Source organism: Colletotrichum phormii (assembly GCF_030913505.1).
Source record: "Colletotrichum phormii strain CBS 102054 chromosome Unknown BDP81scaffold_1, whole genome shotgun sequence".
In the NCBI taxonomy this organism is placed as follows: domain Eukaryota; kingdom Fungi; phylum Ascomycota; class Sordariomycetes; order Glomerellales; family Glomerellaceae; genus Colletotrichum; species Colletotrichum phormii.
In genome coordinates this window covers 1,955,584-1,973,738 of record NW_026851443.1, presented here as the reverse complement: position 1 = coordinate 1,973,738, position 18,155 = coordinate 1,955,584, and the positions used below count along the sequence as shown (strand labels likewise).

At 52.4% G+C, this 18,155-nt stretch overlaps 7 protein-coding genes across 7 annotated transcripts; 4 read left to right on the top strand and 3 right to left on the bottom strand.

Annotated features, from left to right (window-relative positions):
- Positions 1–3: 3 nt before the first annotated feature.
- Positions 4–1,371, top strand: BDP81DRAFT_8917 (Extradiol ring-cleavage dioxygenase, class III enzyme, subunit B). The gene is made up of 2 exons (XM_060596462.1): positions 4–407; positions 493–1,371. Exons 1-2 carry the CDS (start codon positions 249–251, stop codon positions 1,285–1,287), a joined length of 954 nt encoding a protein of 317 aa, XP_060451776.1. The 5' UTR covers positions 4–248; the 3' UTR covers positions 1,288–1,371.
- BDP81DRAFT_8914 (mediator complex subunit Med5) lies at positions 1,299–5,070 on the bottom strand. The gene is made up of 6 exons (XM_060596461.1): positions 4,167–5,070; positions 3,853–4,112; positions 3,737–3,799; positions 3,161–3,673; positions 2,575–3,112; positions 1,299–2,524 (listed from the first exon to the last, which is right to left on the bottom strand). The coding sequence occupies exons 1-6, from the start codon at positions 4,825–4,827 to the stop codon at positions 1,455–1,457; spliced, it is 3,105 nt and encodes a 1,034-aa protein (XP_060451775.1). The 5' UTR covers positions 4,828–5,070; the 3' UTR covers positions 1,299–1,454.
- A 1,029-nt stretch (positions 5,071–6,099) lies between these two features.
- Positions 6,100–8,103, bottom strand: BDP81DRAFT_306086 (armadillo-type protein; the record flags this gene model as incomplete). The annotated part of the gene is made up of 3 exons (XM_060583237.1): positions 6,100–7,011; positions 7,078–7,587; positions 7,870–8,103. 3 exons carry the CDS (start codon positions 8,101–8,103, stop codon positions 6,100–6,102), a joined length of 1,656 nt encoding a protein of 551 aa, XP_060451774.1.
- A 1,161-nt stretch (positions 8,104–9,264) lies between these two features.
- On the top strand, positions 9,265–11,663 carry BDP81DRAFT_8892 (uncharacterized protein). The gene is made up of 3 exons (XM_060596457.1): positions 9,265–9,529; positions 9,580–9,722; positions 9,778–11,663. The coding sequence occupies exons 1-3, from the start codon at positions 9,376–9,378 to the stop codon at positions 11,560–11,562; spliced, it is 2,082 nt and encodes a 693-aa protein (XP_060451773.1). The 5' UTR covers positions 9,265–9,375; the 3' UTR covers positions 11,563–11,663.
- Positions 11,663–11,988, top strand: BDP81DRAFT_8888 (uncharacterized protein). Its single transcript, XM_060596454.1, has one exon. It carries the CDS (start codon positions 11,764–11,766, stop codon positions 11,938–11,940), a length of 177 nt encoding a protein of 58 aa, XP_060451772.1. The 5' UTR covers positions 11,663–11,763; the 3' UTR covers positions 11,941–11,988.
- A 48-nt stretch (positions 11,989–12,036) lies between these two features.
- On the bottom strand, positions 12,037–15,609 carry BDP81DRAFT_305701 (STAG domain-containing protein; the record flags this gene model as incomplete). The annotated part of the gene is made up of 3 exons (XM_060583194.1): positions 12,037–14,900; positions 14,957–15,169; positions 15,225–15,609. The coding sequence occupies 3 exons, from the start codon at positions 15,607–15,609 to the stop codon at positions 12,037–12,039; spliced, it is 3,462 nt and encodes a 1,153-aa protein (XP_060451771.1).
- A 968-nt stretch (positions 15,610–16,577) lies between these two features.
- Positions 16,578–17,810, top strand: BDP81DRAFT_363410 (UreD urease accessory protein; the record flags this gene model as incomplete). Its single annotated transcript, XM_060586466.1, has 3 exons — positions 16,578–16,667; positions 16,725–17,529; positions 17,581–17,810. Exons 2-3 carry the CDS (start codon positions 16,821–16,823, stop codon positions 17,808–17,810), a joined length of 939 nt encoding a protein of 312 aa, XP_060451770.1. The 5' UTR covers positions 16,578–16,667; positions 16,725–16,820.
- Between the last annotated feature and the right edge of the window lie 345 nt (positions 17,811–18,155).

Genomic DNA, 18,155 nt, shown 5'->3' with positions numbered 1-18,155 from the left:
GCCGTTTGACTTGACTTCCTAGTCAGACGGTAAACTTGTGACCTATCCTCCACCAGCCGAATACTTTACACTATTGAAAGATAACCATCTCAGTATCTTAAGTCTCGTCAGCTTCCAAGGACTGGATCAACTTTGGCCTGTTGTTATTTCCCGTGAACATATTCTGCTACGTAGATATCCCATCATTCACTTGCCTTACTTCGATCAGCTCGACAGACAAGTTGAAACGTACATAGCTCAGTCACATCATGGCGGTAGGAAGCAAAGATGAGGGGCCTATGAACCCTGTGTTCCTCTTCGCACACGGGTCAACGATGATGCTCGGCGAGGAGAGCAACTCGGCCTCGTACTGGAAGAAGTGCGGCGACGAAGCTCTCGCTCAGGGCATCGAGCACATCGTCATGATGGTAAGCAACCTTCTCTCCCATTCCATCTTATCCAAACATCACCCACCTATCACACGAGAGCAATACAACTCACAATTACCGCCAGGGAGCCCACTGGGCCACAAACGCCCCCAGCGAGATCCTCATCTCAGCCCACCCCACGCCCGCAAAGTCACCAGTCGCCTACGTGAACCCCCAGAAATACCACCCCTACAAACTCAACCCAGACCTCGACTACATCCCCACGATCCAACAACACCTCACCGCCGCCGGCATCCCCTCCAAGACAGACCCGACCTTTGACTGGATCCACGACACCTACCTCGTCCTCATCCGCATGTTCCCCGCCGGCTGCCCGCCAACAACCCTCATCTCCATGAACGACTTCTACGACCCGCACTTCCACGTCGCCGTCGGCGCCGCCCTCAGGCCCCTGAGAGCCGCCAAGCACAAGACGCTCTTCATCGGCTCCGGCGGCTCCGTCCATAACCTCTACCGGAACAACTGGGCGCCCATGCTCAAGTTCCGCGACAACTTTGCGCAGCCTAACCCCCCGGAGCCATGGGCGCTGGACTTCCGCCAAGAGGTCATTGATACCTTTTGCCCTGCGTACGAGGAGGACGTCCCCATCGACCAGGCCGTCTACGGCAAGGCCATCCGCGGCAAGAAGCCGTGCGGCGGGCCGCTTTTGAGGCGCAAGGTGACGAGCTTGATGAAGCATCCCATGTACCGCGAGGCGCATGCCACGGATGATCATTTCATGGCCACCATGTTCATCGGAGGCTTGTGTGGAGGCCGGGGCGATGAAGCAATGAAGGCTGAAATGAGAGCTGAGGATTGGGAACTTACAAACATGTGCAACTCACAGTTCATTGTCGGTAGCTGGCCAGAGGCCAAGTGAGTGAGCCAAGAGGTGGATGAAATTGCGAAATGCTTTTTGATGGTATATGATACAATATGACGTACTATCCTGTGAGGTCAAGACCTCGTCGTTGATCGTTTCTAATTCCAAGTATACCAATGAATTCCTGCTGCCCGTCTACTGTTTCAAGAGAACATACTCCCGTGCTAAGATAGGTCCATATTGTCCCATTGGAAATCGTCGCCAGCGCCGAGGCCACTGAATAGATCGTCGGCACCGAGATCGAGTGACCCTCCACCGTTGGTCGATGAGCCCCCGAGGCCCAGATCACCGCCGACACCTAAGCCTAGATCGAGACTGACATTGTCCACAGACATTCCGTCGCCTTGCGCAACATTGGCAGCCGCGGCAGCCATGGCATCATCGAGTGAACCTGCGCCAGCGTCTAGGCCCAGACCAAGATCAGTCTGCAGCATCGTGTCTGCTTGGATGACCTCGGCCTGGGACACGGCCATCTGAGTCTCTACCTTGCGGTACAGCCTTACAACAATCTCGGCTAGGTTCATGTCGACCTTTTGCAGCTTTTTACATTCCTCGGCGTCTGACTTCAGCACCTCTCGTAGAGTAAGCTTCCTCTGAACGGGGGCCGGTACATTGCCTGAATTGTCGATAAAGTTGATCGGGTTCGACGGCGTGTTCACCACATCTGGCGCGCAGACTAATGCTGTCGCCACATCGTAAATGATGCTCCCACTGCCTGTTTCTGTTTGCTGTCTGATGTCTTCGTAGAGGAGCTGCAGCAGACGCTTTGCACCAAGAAGTTTCATCGCTACCAGCATCTGTCGATGGGTGTACGCGGGAGGCATCCTGTCCATTGTTGGGTGAATGCTCCACTGCACCAATTGCTGCAGCGTCTGCCGGATAGAATTAGAGAACCCTCCCATTGACCAAGCATCCAGCTCTTGGTGTTCGGCCGCCCCCGTTCTCCTGGAGAGTGGGATACTATCTTTGATTGCTTTCAAAAGTGGCTCAACCTCTTGGCTTTTTGGGTCTGATCGTTGATATGCCCTGAGGGAATGCTCCAATGGCTTAGCAACTATGTTCATCACAGAAGAGAGCATGGCTTGCGCCTCATTGGATATAGACGTTGGCGCCAAAACAGAGTTGAGTACCCTGACAATCGCCTTTTGGCAGTCAGAACGCTCAACCCACAAGGAGTTGGCAAGAGAAGTGATGGCTACGACGAGGGATGGGAGAAGGAACGTATCGACAAGATCTGTAAATGTATTAGCGCAGTTCTTAGCTGGAGACTCCCGAAGTTCCTACATTCAATGCCTCCTCTGAGACTCTCTTCAGTTAAGTGTCCTGTACTGAACGCCAGAACGATATTATGGAACAGAGTCGATACGAGTAAGTAGAAGTCTTGAGGCGGGCAGGACGACATCAGCTCATCGCCCAGTCCGCCCGCTTCCGAGTCAAAGAGGCCGTGGATCCACCCATCCAAATGGCCCTTTTCTTGGTCTGATAGCTCTTCCAAGGACCGACTTTGGTGGCCGTGGCCGAGTAGTCTTGCCACGAAAGAGTCAGAGGATATGATGCCCATGTCTGATGCCGCGAGGCCGTAACGAAATGCGAAAGCCATGACGAGAAGCAGAATTGAGCCAAATTCCTCGTACACGGGTTGGTACTCTCCCTGGTCCTCGTCGTACTTCCAGTTGTCCAGAAGGTCGCACAAAGGGTGAAGAATCGTTGCAGGTTTCTCGAACATCAGCATGACATCAAGAGACAATGGCTTCTGCGCCAATTGGCTACACAATAGTTTCAGGGACATTGTCTCCTTATTCCTACAAAGCTGCCCCATCACCTGCTAAAGGTCAGCATTAAACTGCGTTGATAGGCACGGAAGACTTACTTCTGTTAAGGCTTGGCACACGGCGCCGGCGTTTCCTTCTTTACTGTCCAGCTCGCCAATCAGAGCCTGCATTCTCTCCGGATCTGCAAGGCATTCTGCGACGAGGTTTTCTTTGACGTATCTCCCGCCTGCTGGAAGTGACGAATAGGGTGTTTCTCCAAGTAGAGTCTCAATGCTGCTTTCCCGCAATAGACCATGGAGACAGCAAGCCCAGCAAAAGTCTTCTCGAACTGAGTCTGTGAACGGGTTGTTACTTCTAGTTTCATCGAACATTGATGACAGAGTGGGAAAGGTGGTCGTGTCGACGCGGCTGAGAGCTTCTGTGATGCAGTACTCTGCATTCACCGGGCCGTACATATGCTTGCTCAGGCTTTCAATCAGAATCGGCAGTTTGTTCATGAGGAATGAGCGCAAGAGATGTGCCGCTTGATTCCCTTCATTGCGGGAGGCAGCATTGGCAAGTATGTCGAAAGAGACCAGGATGAGGTCAACAGTTGTTGATTGTACATCGCCCTGTAGACGTCAGATGGTGTGCGCATGATGTCTGCACAAACACACACAACAGAGAAAACTTACCTGGTATCTATTATTCAAGTAGTTGAAGATGGCTAGATCGTCGATCAATGGCCTGCCAACTAGCTATTGCGCCCCTTGTCAGCATCTCTACCAATGTGCGGTTTCAGGCAACTTACTGCAGCATTCAAGTATATGTAAAGACCAGCTCTCGAATTGACTATCGGTAGTTCAGACACTACGAAGTTCTCCAGTGCTACCGTAGAGTCGAACAAGTCCTCGATCTCGGCATTCGACTTGTTCTTCTGCTCGTCGACTGGCTCAAAGCCTGCTAACGTACTTGTCCGGAACATATCGAGACGGGTCGCGATAGGGCCAGCACTTTGCATGATGGTTGGTACAAAGTTGGCGAGGCTTTCGGACAATGCCTTTCTGATTTCTTGTCCAAGATTAGCCAAACGCGGAGTCATTGTAGCAGTACCTATGCACCTACCTTGGGCTTCGGGTTTACTCAAAGCCTTGAGAACAACCTGGTTTTCGCACACTCCGAGAAGCAAAGCTACAAATGCGGCACGCGCCGATTCCATCTCTTCCCTCACCTGACTGTTGTGAAGCTGCCCCATGACATCGACCGTGAAGGCTGTGGCGGCGTCTGTGAAGAGCGCAATCCACTTGGCCATGACGTTGGCAATCTCAAGACCCGTCCCTGTGTTTTGTATTGCGGTCCCTTGCGCTACAGACTTGGTAAGTCTATAGAACATGACCTCCTCGGCCGCATACGAGCTCTCCCATCGCGGGGAATTTGATGTTTGGTTTTCGGCATTAGGCAACTGTGCAGCTTCTCGGGAGTGTCCACGAGAGGTCGAGTACTTGTACAAAGCTTTAAGGATCGAAGGCGTATCGATATAGTTCAGGCTCGAGAGGACCTGGAGGTAGCGTGGGACTCGGGGGTCGAGGCTCTCGTGATTGTGAGGTTGCGGTCGCAAGAAGAGGTCGGCGACGGCAACTGGCGGCAACGGGTGCTTTGCTTGGAGAAATGGAACATAGGATTCGAACTTCTCGGGATCTATGCGGTGGGCCAGACTCTTTGCTATGAATTCGGACCATTGCTCAAGTGCGGCGCGCTGGACGGCTCGTACTACGCGACCGTCCATGTTGGCAGTAGAGTTGCGGGCAGATTTGAGGTCGTCGCTATAGTCGAGTAAGATGCTAGGCGGATTAAGCCGGGCTCTTTGATCTCGCCCAGGTGGTTTGTACGAGCATACTTCTGCACTTGCTTGAGGCGATGCACAGCTGGGTAAGGATCGGTGGTTTCAGTGATGATGTGTTCTGGGAAAGTTGGGGCGCATGTGCGACTGGCTTGGACAAGCTGGGTGGTAGTTTCTCGATGTTTGGTCGCGCTGCCGTTCGCTAAAGTAACTTCCATTATCTTATCCACTGCGGAGTGTATCCGCACCTTGGGGGCCCATGCCTAAGGTAAGTATCCAGCAAGGTAGCTATAAGGTACTTAGGTACCTAAGCATGCTGAGGTAAGTTTCGTAGGTCGCCAGGCACGGATACCCTAGATGCCACTAATGCATTCCCTGCATCTTACTGAACATGATGATTAAACACGGATCACACAGCCCGAGATCCCATTGTAGGAGCTAGTTTTGCCCTTTTGTCGCTGGAATGGCAACTATCTGTCACGCATCTGAGGATCTATCGACAATCACACTACGCTCACCGGGTGAGTTGGCATGACACGCGTTCGCTGTTCATGAATTTGACGTTGATTTCCGTTACTGACCGCTAGTGCGGAAAGTTGACTATGAACGCTGTGAGCCAGTTACCACTTGGTTCTGGGAGCAATTCGTGTGGCTTTCAGGCCTGTCTCCCGAGTTGAGATGCACTAGCATCAATCAGCTCGTCTCCTTACAGGTGCGGTCTCCGCGGCGAGATTTTGTGCCATATGGCCAGTATCTCCCACGGTGCGCAAGTCCGCCTGAGTGGCCAGGTTTGGCTTTCATGACGAGCCAGATCCCGGCCTACAGCTCTGAAGCGGCGAGGCGGCAGATCTGTCACCCGTGCCAACTGAACCTCGTCATTCGTTCTTTGGCCCGTGTCCACCGCCTTTTCTCTTCCTCTCCTAGGCTGGAGCTTTGAAGCTACCAAAGGACCTGTCCTCTCCTCACCGGGAATGTCTTTCAATCGTTTCCATCAAGCCATATTAGAGAACGCCGATTGCACGTGTTGTGTGTATGTGTGGGGGGTGTAGTAAAACTGTCAGCCTAGCAAGATGCGTAATGCGTCGCTGACAAAAAGGGCATGGGTGACGATAGGTGCTGTGGATTGGGGAATATGGGGTTGATTGGGTGTTGATCCAATGTTGGCAAGTTGCTGAACCAGCAAACGGAATTTTCGAAGGTCGCTGGCAATTTGGTACTTTACATGTCCATCGAATCGCCGCCATTGGCGAAGCTGAAGCCACCTTGCTGGGGAGCGGCGTTGGTGCCGAATCCAAATGTACCGTTGGGACCGGTGCCCTGGGCCATGCCCTCGTCCGCGTTCTCCTCCTCATCAGAGAAGTACTTCTCGATGATGTTGTACGCCTTCATGTAAATCTCCTCGTTGGCGTTGGTCTGGCAATCGTGGATCTTCTCCATGCCACCGCACTCCTCGATAAACAAAGCGTAGCGGTTGACAGAGTCGGGTCCCTCGCCTGCGGCCTGCTTGTCCAGGTCGCCGACCTTGAGGATATTTTCCAAGCCGTCGAGAGCAACCTGGATGATCTTGTTGTCGGGGCAAGCCAAGAGATCGCACAAAGGCTTGATGCAACCCTGAGCGACCAGGTAGCGGATTTGCTCCGGCTTTTGCAGGCCTCCTGAGGTCGCGTTGCTGATAGCCCAACAGGCCTCCTTGCGAGTCTTCAGGTCGCCGTTCGACAGGAGGTGGATGAGAGGGGGGATGATGTTGGCGTCAATAACCGACTGGATCTGGGCGGAGTTTCCAGCGGTGATGTTGCTGATTGTCCAGCAAGCCTCCTTGCGGATGCCATCCTTGTTGGAGCTGAGAAGCGAGAGGAGGCAGGGCAGAGAACCACAGTTGATGATCACCTGGGTCTGAACATCGTCGCCAGTAACGATGTTACCAACCGAGCGGAGAGCGGGTGTCTGGACGGAGGTGGAGGCATGCATGAGAAGCTCGACAAGGCGGCGGGGAATACCAGCCTCGATGACGGCCTGAATCTTGTCGTTGGATCCGTCGGACAGGTATGAGATGGCCCAGCAGGCGTCGATCAGAACCTCGTCGTCAAGGGAGTAGACAAGCTTAGAAAGCACAGGGAGAGCGGGGGCAATCTGTGGGCATGGTCAGCGATGGTCTGACAGGCGCGAAGACACAAAAAAAATAAAAATATCACTTACAGTGTTCCAGTCGGGCTGAGGGGTCTTGCCTCTGCAGAAGTTGCTGAGCGTCCAGGTAGCGTTGCGGAGCATACTAAGCTTGCGGCTGTCTCCGAGAAGGGCCAAGAGAGGCTTCAAGGCACCGCAGCTGAGGACGTAATCGCGGCAGTGAGGGCTGTCACCGGCGATGTTGCCCAGGGCCCAAACAGCCTGCTCACGCACATCGGGCTCAGGGCTAGCCAAGAGCTCGACGAAGATGGGGACTGCACCAGCCTCGATGACAACCTGAGTCTGCGTGGCGGAACCGGAAGCGATGTTGGTCAAAGCCCAGGCGGCCTCGAATTGAACGAGAGTATGAGGCGATCGGAGGAACTCTACGAAGCGGCTGACGACGCCGGTCTTGATGACCTCTTCGATAGGAGGGTTGCGCTCCTTGGACAACAGCTTTCGGAACTTGGTAGTCGCTTGGATCTGGAGGTCGATCTGGTCTGAGAAGACGCCCTGGACCATCTGGGGGAGATCCTCATTGAGCTAGGAATGGTTAGCATAGTTGCTTTGAATGAGTAGAGGAGCTATAGCTTGTAATGAGGCAGCTTGTAATGAGGCAGAGTTCGACTCGAGCTCTTCGCGCAAGCTTGAGGCTGCAGAGACTCAAAGAGGCACCGACTCGCGCAAAAAGGGAAGTGGGGCAGCGGCAAGGCGCCCTGGCAACAGGAGGGGGAGGAAATAAGACGAAGGGTGCAACAGTATTGGCGGGGTTCAAACAAAGAAGAATCGAAGAGCGGAAAGTCGCAATAACATGGCAAAACTCACCTGGGATTCAGTAGGAGCGGTGTCATCATCGCTATCAGGAGCGGCTCCGAGGGAAGCGCCGGGTCTGTTTTCGCCAGAGCCAATACCACGACGCTTGGCCAAGTTCTCCTCTCTCTTCGCCTTGCGAATCTCGACCTGCTGCTCCTCTCTGCGACGACGAAGCTCCTCAGGCTTGAAGGTGCTCTTCGCCTTGAAGTTGGTACGGCGATGTTCGGGGATGTATCGATCAGCCATCTTTGCGGTTGCGTGGGTTGATGTGATTGTTGGATAGTGTTTTCTTGCCGACCGTCAGGAGGAGGGGGAAAAGGCAATGTTTGGTCGGCGGTCTGTCTGAGAAAGGCGTCAAGTGAAGAAGGGTCTCTGTCGAGATGGATCTTCTAGATGGTATCGCGCAAAAGTAGAAAGGAGGGTAGGAGTTGCGCGTGTTGGGAGAAAAATCCTGATATGGTTGTCAGGTCGCTGGGAGAAAAGTTGTGATGATGGGGGGGAAGATGAAGGAAACTGGGAGTCAGGGAGGGTGAAGCGAGAGAGCGGGTCGAAGAAATGGAAAGTGCAGGGCCCTGCCATAGCCCAATGGGGATGCGTGCGTACTGGTGACTTATGTCTTGCGCTGCCATATGGTTTGGATCTAGGTATACACTACTTTTCTTCTCTGGAAGGTGCCGGTGGCCGCAAGCGAACTTACTGATTTTTTATTTTTTTTGGCAGTGGCTCTTGTTGGAGGGGCCATCTCAATTTCAGCAGCAGTCGGGTGGCTACCTACTTTACCAGTGTCCCAGTGTGTCCGGGACAATAGGCAACCTCACTTCCACTGGGGAATTTTGGGTCGGTACGGATACCTACCATGCTACCTAGGTAAGGTCCCTGTTGGCCCGCTATCACTGGTACAAAGTTGGTTCCGCATCCATTCAATATCTGAGTCTGTAGCAAAGGGCTTAATTCAATAGAGAACCGAGTATCGTGGTATGAGATTATCACCCCACTTTGGCTTTTGACGGCGTTTTCTAGCCTGGTTTCCCAGGGGATTATGTCATTGATTGCTAGCAGAGTACTTGGGCCAACTTCTGACAGCGGCAGCCAGGTGTCTGTCTCCCAGCTGAGAGCCCAGGTCTGAGGTACCTGCCTTCACAGTAAGCAATTGAGACCAGCAAGTGCGCCTGCCCCTCCGGCGGTCAGGCTCGATACCTACGCACGGGTGCCTATCAGGCACGCCAGGTACCCAAGGTAGGCGGGCAACCCCAACCAAATGGAAGCAAACACAAGTGAGTACCCGCGTAAAGTGACTTTCCTTTTGGTGGGGCGCGACGCGCCTTTGAGATACAGCTCCTTGGGTGTAAGACGCGTCAAACGACCAGCAAATTCAAGTGCATCTACAACATGCCAAACGCAGAGTCGGACTTCTGGAAATCTTCAGTCGCCTCTGCGTGCCATCAAACGGCAAACGACGGTGTCTTCCATCTCACCTGCCTTTTCTAACCTTCATCCCTTCCTCCACTGGCACAGACAATGGCAGAGACCGAAGACAAAAAGGTCATGGATCTCCCCAAGGGCTTTACGTCCCTGAGCGACGTCCTTGACGAGAAGGTCCAACCTCTAAGTTTGGTGAATGTTATTGGTCTTGTCAAGGATTTTCGTCGTCCGACACCTACTAAGAAAAAAGGTGATGTGATCGAGTCCCTATATTTCCAGATCAAGCTAATGGCTCTTTAGACTACATATGTCAAATACGTCTTGTTGACTTGTCTCTATCGAATGAATCTCTGGGACGGGACGTGAACCTCGCAATCTTCCGCCTTCTGGATGGCATGCCCAATGTCAAAAGCAGCGATGTTATCGTTGCTCATCAAGTAAGGGTAAGTGACTGACTTGGCTTCTGAAGACTATTCAATTTACTGACGATTGGTCTAGGTTAATAGGTATCAGAGTGATCCCTTATCTCTGTTAGCTAATTTCACCACAACCCTCCACATCTATCCAGCAACAACAATACCCTCTCCACTTCAGCAAACGCCAGCCCCCTCAAAGCCATCCGCCACGGACAAAAAACGAATCCCAGCACCGGTAGAGGGGGAGTATGTCTCTTGGCTGTTCCACAACATCGACAAGACCGATGTCCCAGAACCTGAAGTGTTTGAAATTCAAGCCAATCAATCGCTCAATATAAAGCAAAAGCTGTGCGAGTTGAAAGATGTTCGAGACGGCAAGTTCCATGATCTCATCGTCCGGGTCGTCAGAGATCCATACGACTCCGGGGACAAGGTGACATTGTACGTTTCGGATTACACAGAGAATTCTGGCTTCTTTCACTACACCAACAAACGCCTGGACACTGGTGGTGGTCGAGATGGCGACCCATACGGCTACACCCATGGCAAGACTCGGAAACCCGACTCGTCTCTCCAGTGGGAAGGGCCTTTTGGCAAGCAAACCATGCAAATCACTTGCTGGAATCCACATGCCACTGTCATCCGAGAGAGAACCAAAAAGGACGATTGGGTTCGTTTGTCCAATGTCCAGATCAAATATGGATCCAACGGGAAGAACCTGGAGGGATTCCTTCGAGAAGATGGGAACGCATTCAAAAACAAGATCTGTGTCGATAAGTTAGATGCGCCGACAGAAGGAGAGTCTATGGATCCCTACGTCAAAAATGCCCTCAGAAGGAAGCGGGACTACGAGAAACAGCTCAAGGCTGAGTCCGAAGAAACGAAGCCCACAAAGGGAGCGAGTAACAAAAGGCAGTCAGCAGACCAGCCAGAGGAGAAACGTCTGAATACCAAGCAACAGCGAGCATTGAGACGAAGTAAAGCTGCAGAGAAGGAGATGGAAGCCGAGAAAGGGGTGGGCGAAGACAAAGAAATTGAAACACCGCCAGACCTCAACAGTCAAGTGGTTTGCGAGAACCACGATGAGCCGGCCGTGGACGTGGCTGCCATCCTCGAACCAGCCACACAGGAGTTTATCTTCCAAAACGCGCCCCTGACCGTCAAACTTCCCTTCCACAACGCACAGTACCGGACCAATGTTCGCGTAGTCGACTTTCACCCTCCCAGGATACAGGATTTCGCTTGTATCCGCAAGCAAAGCGAATACGACGCTCTGTCCGACTTTTCTGGTACAGACTCGGAGGATGATGACGATGACGACGAAGAAGGGCATGTGACCATTGATAAGTATGTGGGCACGAGCAAGCATACTTGGGAGTGGCGCTTTGCTCTATGTCTCCAGGATGCCACCGTAGCTAAGGATCCAAAGACGCAAGGGAAGAAGACGAACAGATTCTGGGTTGTGGTGGATAACATGGACGCCCAGCTCCTGACGAACCTCGACGCGTGCGACTTCCACACTAACCCGGACGTTTTGACCCAGCTGCGTGAGAAAATGTTCATTCTCTGGGGAGACCTCGAAGAGAAGAAGACCAAGAAAGTGGCCGAGCAAGGCAAGAAGCAAAAGGCCAACGTGGGAAAGAAGAAGAAGACCAACGACCGACCCCCTGATTCCGAGGACGAGGACGCGGGCGCGGGCGCGGCTCCCAAGATGGAAAATGAGGTCATCTCGAACCGACCCTTCACCTGCTGTATACGCCAGTATGGCATCCAAGTCAAGGAGTCAGACACCGAGAAGGCAGATGCAGGGTCAGGGAAGAAATGGCAGCGAATGTATGGACTCTTCGGAACCAAAATATGCGGTTAAAAGCTAGTTGGCCAGGCACAGGATTTTACAGGAGTTTGAGGCATGGGATTACGAAGATTGATGACCAGGTTGCAGAGCAGCGGCCGTCACAGGCGTAAGGACTTGTAACAGAATGATTTATCCCTAATGAAATCGTGTCGTATTAGCTACTACAAGAGCTAATCAGTTGTCTTTTATCCCCGTTCTAACGCCTCGAGTCAAATGAGCCATCCCATCCTAGACAGGCGCTCCCGTTCGCCGTCCCACCACACCCAGCATTACCCTACTTGCAAGAGCGAGTCACAAAGACACCACCAAGCCTTCCTCGCCTCTAGCCATCCCGTAATTGAAGACCAAGCCAGACACAGACAAGCGCACGGGAGAAAAAGCGGAGGGTAGAGGGGGCGCTCGCAGCCAGTATCCTTGTATAAACAGCAAAAGAACGTCAAAGATGTAAGCCGTGGTTTAATCCTCCCGCAGTCAGAAAAAGTTGATTTAGTCGCCCAGTACATCGTCGTCGTCATTAGTAGCAGGAGGCTCCTCCACGTCAGGTTCCTCTTCCTCCTCCTCCTCGAGCAGTTCCCGCCGTCGTAGATCCTCTTTTGAGCCCTCTTCCGGCTCAGGCTCCTCTACCGCTTCTTCCTCTTCCTCATCGTCATCATCGTCGACGATAATCTCCTCGCTGATGGCGGGCTTTGCAGCAGCGGACCTTGTCGATGCCGCCTTGGACTTCTGCAACTTCTTGCCATACAGGTGATCCCGGACCTTTTTGGGGTCAAGGTACGCAACCACCTCACTGAAGTTCTTACCGAGCCTGCTCTGGTTTCGTAGAAGTCGCTTGTGGAGTTTGCCCGCGTGTGGACCTGATTGATCAAGGACCTTCTGGGCGATGGCGAGGACGTACTTGGCTGCCAATTCACATAGGGCCTTTTCGGATTTGAGCTCTTGAGCCAGCTTCTCTTCTTGCGTCAGGCCTTCATCTTCATCCTCCTCTTCGTCAGAATCATCATCATCCATTGGTTCTTCGTCTTCGGCTGGCTCGTTGAGAATCTTCTTCGTCCGCTTGGCAAATGTCTTCTCAACGCCGTCGTAGATTGAAATGAGCTCTGGCAGAAGCTTGGGCTCAAGCTCATGTGCCAATCTAGCAAGTTTTTTGTAGTTTGCGTTTCCGCGAGATTCTTCAGTCCAATTCCTCAACGAGCCGAAGAGCACGTGGATGTCGCAGAGAGCACCAGTAGCAAACATGCGGATATCGTCGATGATGGCTCGGGACGACAGAGTTTTGATCAGTCCAACGTCGTACCTCTTACGCAAGACAGAAACCTGATCAACCACAGAGTCGGGTATTTCGGTCTCGCTTTGAATGAGCTTCTGAAAGCTCCGCACCTTCCACATGAAGTAGAACTGGATCCCCTTGATGGCAAAGGAGACGACCTCATCCTCCAAGTCGTCGATGTCTTCGGTCTGTTGATCGAACGTGCCTCGGCCAACAATGTTCACCAGAAGCTCGATCGTGGATGACATTGAGTCGGCCGCGCGTCCTTCCGTTTCCAAGACTTCCATGCAGTCGGATATGCGAGCAAGCTCGCTGATCTTCATCAGCACTGTGGAAAGCGCCTTCAGATGGTCCTCTGCTAGATTGCCTCGCATAGACAGCTCGCAGGTCTTGTCGAAGCTGCGTAGGGTGTTGATGACGTTCTCCCACAGGACCGCAAGTTTCCCGTCGGTCAGCTCCTCAAGCTCATCATACTGACGAGAGTGAAGGAGAGCTGCGGCGGCCTCGGCAACAACTCTCTTATCATCGTGTCTGTTGAACTGAGTGCTGATCTCATCCAGTAGTTTTTCATACTTGGTCGAGTCTTGCCGTAAAGTTTGGAAAACCTCGAGGTCGAGGAAGTGCTCCATCCTGAGAACGATGGTGGCGGTGGCAGGGTCAGCGCCAAATTTGTTGAGAAGCTGAGGAATGACTGTTGCTAATTCCAAAGCGGTCTCCTCTTGCGCCTCGGTTACCTCTGGACGTCCACTCTTCTTTTTGTTCTTCTCAATCTCGAGGGATTGCAGCATCGACATCTTTACTGCGGATGCCAGAACCTCGAGCAAGATAGCTTCCTCGGTGCCCTGCGGCCCAACAGCCTTCTTAAAAGCAGTCTCGGTTGAAGCGCCATGTGACTTGGATTTCGACTTGGAACTGACTGTGTGGTCGTAAAGTAGGTAGCCTGCCAGCAGTTCCCATTGCTTCACATACGGCACCTTTTCGAAAAGGACCTGGGAGGCAAGAGAAATGCGCGTGTCTGGAACGTTCGCCTGGGTGACATCTGCGGCGGTAGCAAGACCTGTGCCATTGTCCTGCTGCTCGCCCTCGACTTGGGCATCAAATGCCGCGAGGTTCTCTGCTAGGCATTTGATGTTGACCCATGTGCTGCGAGGCGAGTCATAATCGTCCTCGTCGATTTCGCCAAACGTCTCCTCAAGCGCATCCTGCCCACCGAGCTCTTCCATCTTGCCTTCGATAGAATCTTCGACGCAAGAGATGAAAAAGTTGACAACCGCTTTTCTAATTCTTATGTCGCTATCAAAGATGAGTTTGCCGATTGAGTCAACTTCGTCTGGTTCGAGCATTCCGGTATCCCGTAGTACGTTTATGACAGAGATGGCAGCAACACGGACAGAGACCTCAGCGTCCTTGGTGGAGATCTCGATGAGACGAGGCCGGAACCGATCAATGAAGTGGCCCAGCTGTTGCACGTCACGTCTAAAGATGCGCGCCAATTGCCTGAGTACTTCTTGTCGGGTAGAAGCGACGGTGTCTGACAGCATCCAGCCGAGATAACGGAGGTACTCGGGCTGCATGAAAACAGTGGAAAGACCAATGATCCAAGATCCCAAGGACTCGACACACTCCGTCCTGATACGCGGGTCGATATCTCGGTATCTGTGAATGAAGGTGGTGTCGAAAAAGTCTTTGATGTGATTACCACACAACTCTCTGTTATCGTTGGCCTCGTCGAGGGTACGTTGCATTTCTGCCAGCTTCGCCTTATTCTTGCCCCTCTTGGCTTGCGCAACTTGTTGCTCGATCGCAGTGATTCGGGAGTCGAGTGTGTTTGCGACATCGATAAGGCCGTAGACCAGGGAGAGGATGACAGTTGTCGCAGTATGACGGAACGGGCGAAGTGAAGACGTCGACATGGATGCTATCCAACGGACGAGGTTCTCCATCAAGGTGGCGTCGTTGTACAGGACATCTGTTTCGTGGACACTGCGAACAACGCCCCGGAAAAATCCAGTGAGGAGGTCACGGAAAGCCTTGGTGTTCTTCGCCCTGGAAATGAGGGGGTACTCAGTTACTTGCTCCTGTGCTTAGTTAGCTCGTTGATCCGCGGAACACGATTTTCTTGTGTATTTGTACGGGCACATGCCTCTTGGAACAGATCTTGAAGCTCGGTTAGTCGAGCCTGACAATTATCAGGGTCGCGAATATCGTCTTCAGTGACCTCGAGATCGCAGCCGGAACACTGGAGTACAAGGTTGACAAGCTCCACGACAGCAAGGGCATCATTGGCTTGATATCTGGTCTGCCACTTATCCGCAACCTCGTCCGAGGGCAGTCCCGAACCGAAAACGTCGGCTATAGACGTGTCAGATGATAGATTCGGCGAATGGATTCCGGGGTAGCGACTTACCATACAGGCCCTCGGCTTGCCTGTCGGCGGTGGCAATCCTGACGGATTTCTTGGGCCGTGATGGAAGGCTTGCGGAATGACCAGACGGTGCTACACCATTGGTCTTTGGTTTCTTGATTGCGGGCTTCTTTACGCGACTCCCTTGCGATGCGCCTGATCGCTTCTTGGGTCTGGCGCGGGGCCGTTCTTCGTCACTATCGGCAGCATCGCTCATGGTAGCATCGGACAGAATGTCATCGTCGTCGTTTCCTTCATCGTCATCATCGTGTCTTTTGCGCTTGGGTGCGGTGACTGGCTCCGGGCTAAACTTTTCGGGGGCTCGCACGACGCGTCCAGATCGACGACGCGACGACTCGGGTTCGGGGGAAGCTGTCGCGCTCTCCATGATGTCGCGTAAAGGCAATATTGGGTATCGTCTGAATGGCTACAGGTAATCGCAGCAATGGCGACAATTATTTCGCGCCGATGAGCGAAGATCCGGAGGGGTGGCGCATATGAGGAAAATTGTCGCGTTGAGTAAGTGCGTTTACGTCGAAGATGTTTAGGTGACGGGCTCTCCAAATTCGCGAGTGGCAGACGGACACGGACGGGTTGGGGTGTGGTGGATCGAAGCGCTGGTCCCTGCCTTGGTGCTGTGCGTTGGATGGTGCAGCTGATTGGCGAATGAGCAATGGCCGCCTGACACGGAAGGAACGACGAGACCACACACACCTAAACTGGAAGTCACCTCAGGTATGAGGTAATATGGCCGGATACCTCCTACTTTCTTAGGGTAATCTAGGTACCTACCTAGATATACTGAGTACCTCTGGCGCGCTCACCCATCAGAGAATGCATACACCTTGATGCAACATAACAAGGTCACTGCTGGCTCATCTAGATTCCCTTTATAAGCTTTACATGATGCAAAGACATTGTGATATACGGGTAAGTTGGTTGGATGTCACTCGATTAAGAGTGGAAGAATGCAAGCAACAGTTTTCGAGGCATCAATGCTAGACCGTTCTAGGTCCACGTTCCGTGGCGTGAGAGATCAGGTTTGACATCAGAGTACCTCATAGGTACTCTAAGTATACATTCACCCTTCTAGGTTCTCGAATCAAGTAGTCTTTATAGGGACTGCAAGTCGATAAAAACACTAATGTTGGTTATCAGAAGCGTCACTCAGATGAATTGTAGTTCAAAGAGTGTTGCATCCTGATGGCTGCTCGAGCATTTAAAGGACGGGTTAGAAGCGTGAGCTCACGGGGCGCCGGCGGCAGCACAGTGCATGTTAAATAACTCGCGGCCACACTGGGTATCTACCTTACCTTAGACATCAATCAGACCCTCCCGTCGTGCAAACATGGCATACTCGAGTTGATTTTTGGCAATGTCAATTTGTACCAAAAACAGGATATCGCAGTCTGTTCATAATCGACTCACATTTTAACCAAAGTTTCGGTACGTGACCTCAGAAGTTGATCGTTTCATAAGATTCAAATCTAATTCTCGCAGCAGACGAAGAGCAACGTTGACGATTGAGCATGGCTTGTCAAATTTACCCCTGATACATCTCAACTCAACTCAATTGCAACCCATGCCAGCGAAACAACGATGGAGTCTCCGTTTCCCAAGTCATATTCGGTAGCCGGCGAGGGCGAGATCGTAGCCCAGCTCTTGCCCAACGGCCTGTCAGGTCTCAAGGGAATGTCATACCAGTACCCTCTGAAACTCATCTCTCCGACACCAGCAGCCGACCAGAAAAGCGTTCTAGTGTTTCTGTTATCCTACGGTGGCGGACTTGTTGGGGGCGACAGCGTCAATCTCTCTATCCGCACTCTGCCGGGATCAAAACTCAGTGTTGTCACACAGGGTCATACAAAGATTTTCAAGTCTGCGTCTCCCGACATCGTTACACGCCAAACGCTGAGTGTTCATATAGAAGACGGTTCCGGCATCTGCCAGTTGCCAGATCCAGTCCAGCCATTTGATGGAAGCGTTTACGAGCAGACTCAGATATTCACAGTGGCTCCCAACGCGTCCCTGTGTCTACTAGACTGGGTGACCCAAGGCAGAACGGCGCGCGGTGAGGACTGGAGCTTTGTCAAATGGACAGGACGGAATGAAATCTGGCTGGAAAAAGAAACGCCCGGCCAAAAGAACCGTTTGCTGGTGCGAGACACAGTCATCTTGGACAGAGACAGCCAAGTCCTAGTAGGGAGATCGCTACGAGACTCTATGCATGGAAACGGCCTCTTTGGAACTTTGATCTTGAGAGGGCCCCAGATGCAGACATTAGGCAACTTCTTCCTCGAGGAGTTTGGTGCTTTACCACGTATTGGCGCAAGGGACTTCAGATCAGCTGAGGCGAAAGCGAAGGAAGAAAGCAACTTGACTGAGCATGAACTATGGAGGCTGAAACGTATAGAGATGGAGAAGAAGGATGAAATCTTGTGGTCGGCAGCGAGGGTCCGGGGATGTGTCATTGTGAAGTTTGGAGCAAGTACGGTTGAGGCTGGTCGGCTATGGATTGGGATCATGCTGAGTCGAGAAGGCACAGTTGCCAGAGTATATGGGGAGCCATCGCTGATGTGTGTAAAATGAAGTCTTGGAATTGGGTAAATGAGGTGTGCCTTCTTCTCGATCATTGAGTAGAAATGCCGGGATTAGTACAAATAAATAAGACGTCTCTTCTGGGTTTGGTTGGTCATTTGAAACTCATTATTGCTTGAGTCAAATCTGGCTTAAATGCTTTACAGAAATTTAGGTAATGCATATCTTCTGTTCAAGGCCAGTGAGCGGTGCGCACCAAAGTTGCGTCGCATTGAATCTGTGCTTGAATGCGGGGTGAAATCAACCCCACCACCCGGGTGTGCAATACAGCGGGACAAGGACGGTGCTACAAGGGGCAGCAGGTCCCGTCGACGTTTTGTCCCCCACCACGCTGAG

What these genes read in the sequence shown, in the direction of transcription:
- BDP81DRAFT_8917 (XM_060596462.1), top strand. Translation starts at nt 249, where the DNA reads ATGGCGGTAGGAAGCAAAGATGAGGGGCCTATGAACCCTGTGTTCCTC. An exon ending in TCGAGCACATCGTCATGATG is followed by an intron (nt 408 to 492) that starts GTAAGCAACCTT and finishes AATTACCGCCAG; the next exon opens with GGAGCCCACTGGGCCACAAA.
- BDP81DRAFT_8914 (XM_060596461.1), bottom strand. Translation starts at nt 4,827, where the DNA reads ATGGACGGTCGCGTAGTACGAGCCGTCCAGCGCGCCGCACTTGAGCAA. An exon ending in TGTGCCAAGCCTTAACAGAA is followed by an intron (nt 3,113 to 3,160) that starts GTAAGTCTTCCG and finishes GACCTTTAGCAG; the next exon opens with GTGATGGGGCAGCTTTGTAG. An exon ending in TCTCAGAGGAGGCATTGAAT is followed by an intron (nt 2,525 to 2,574) that starts GTAGGAACTTCG and finishes ATACATTTACAG; the next exon opens with ATCTTGTCGATACGTTCCTT.
- BDP81DRAFT_8892 (XM_060596457.1), top strand. Translation starts at nt 9,376, where the DNA reads ATGGCAGAGACCGAAGACAAAAAGGTCATGGATCTCCCCAAGGGCTTT. An exon ending in GACACCTACTAAGAAAAAAG is followed by an intron (nt 9,530 to 9,579) that starts GTGATGTGATCG and finishes ATGGCTCTTTAG; the next exon opens with ACTACATATGTCAAATACGT. An exon ending in TCGTTGCTCATCAAGTAAGG is followed by an intron (nt 9,723 to 9,777) that starts GTAAGTGACTGA and finishes CGATTGGTCTAG; the next exon opens with GTTAATAGGTATCAGAGTGA.
- BDP81DRAFT_8888 (XM_060596454.1), top strand. Translation starts at nt 11,764, where the DNA reads ATGAGCCATCCCATCCTAGACAGGCGCTCCCGTTCGCCGTCCCACCAC.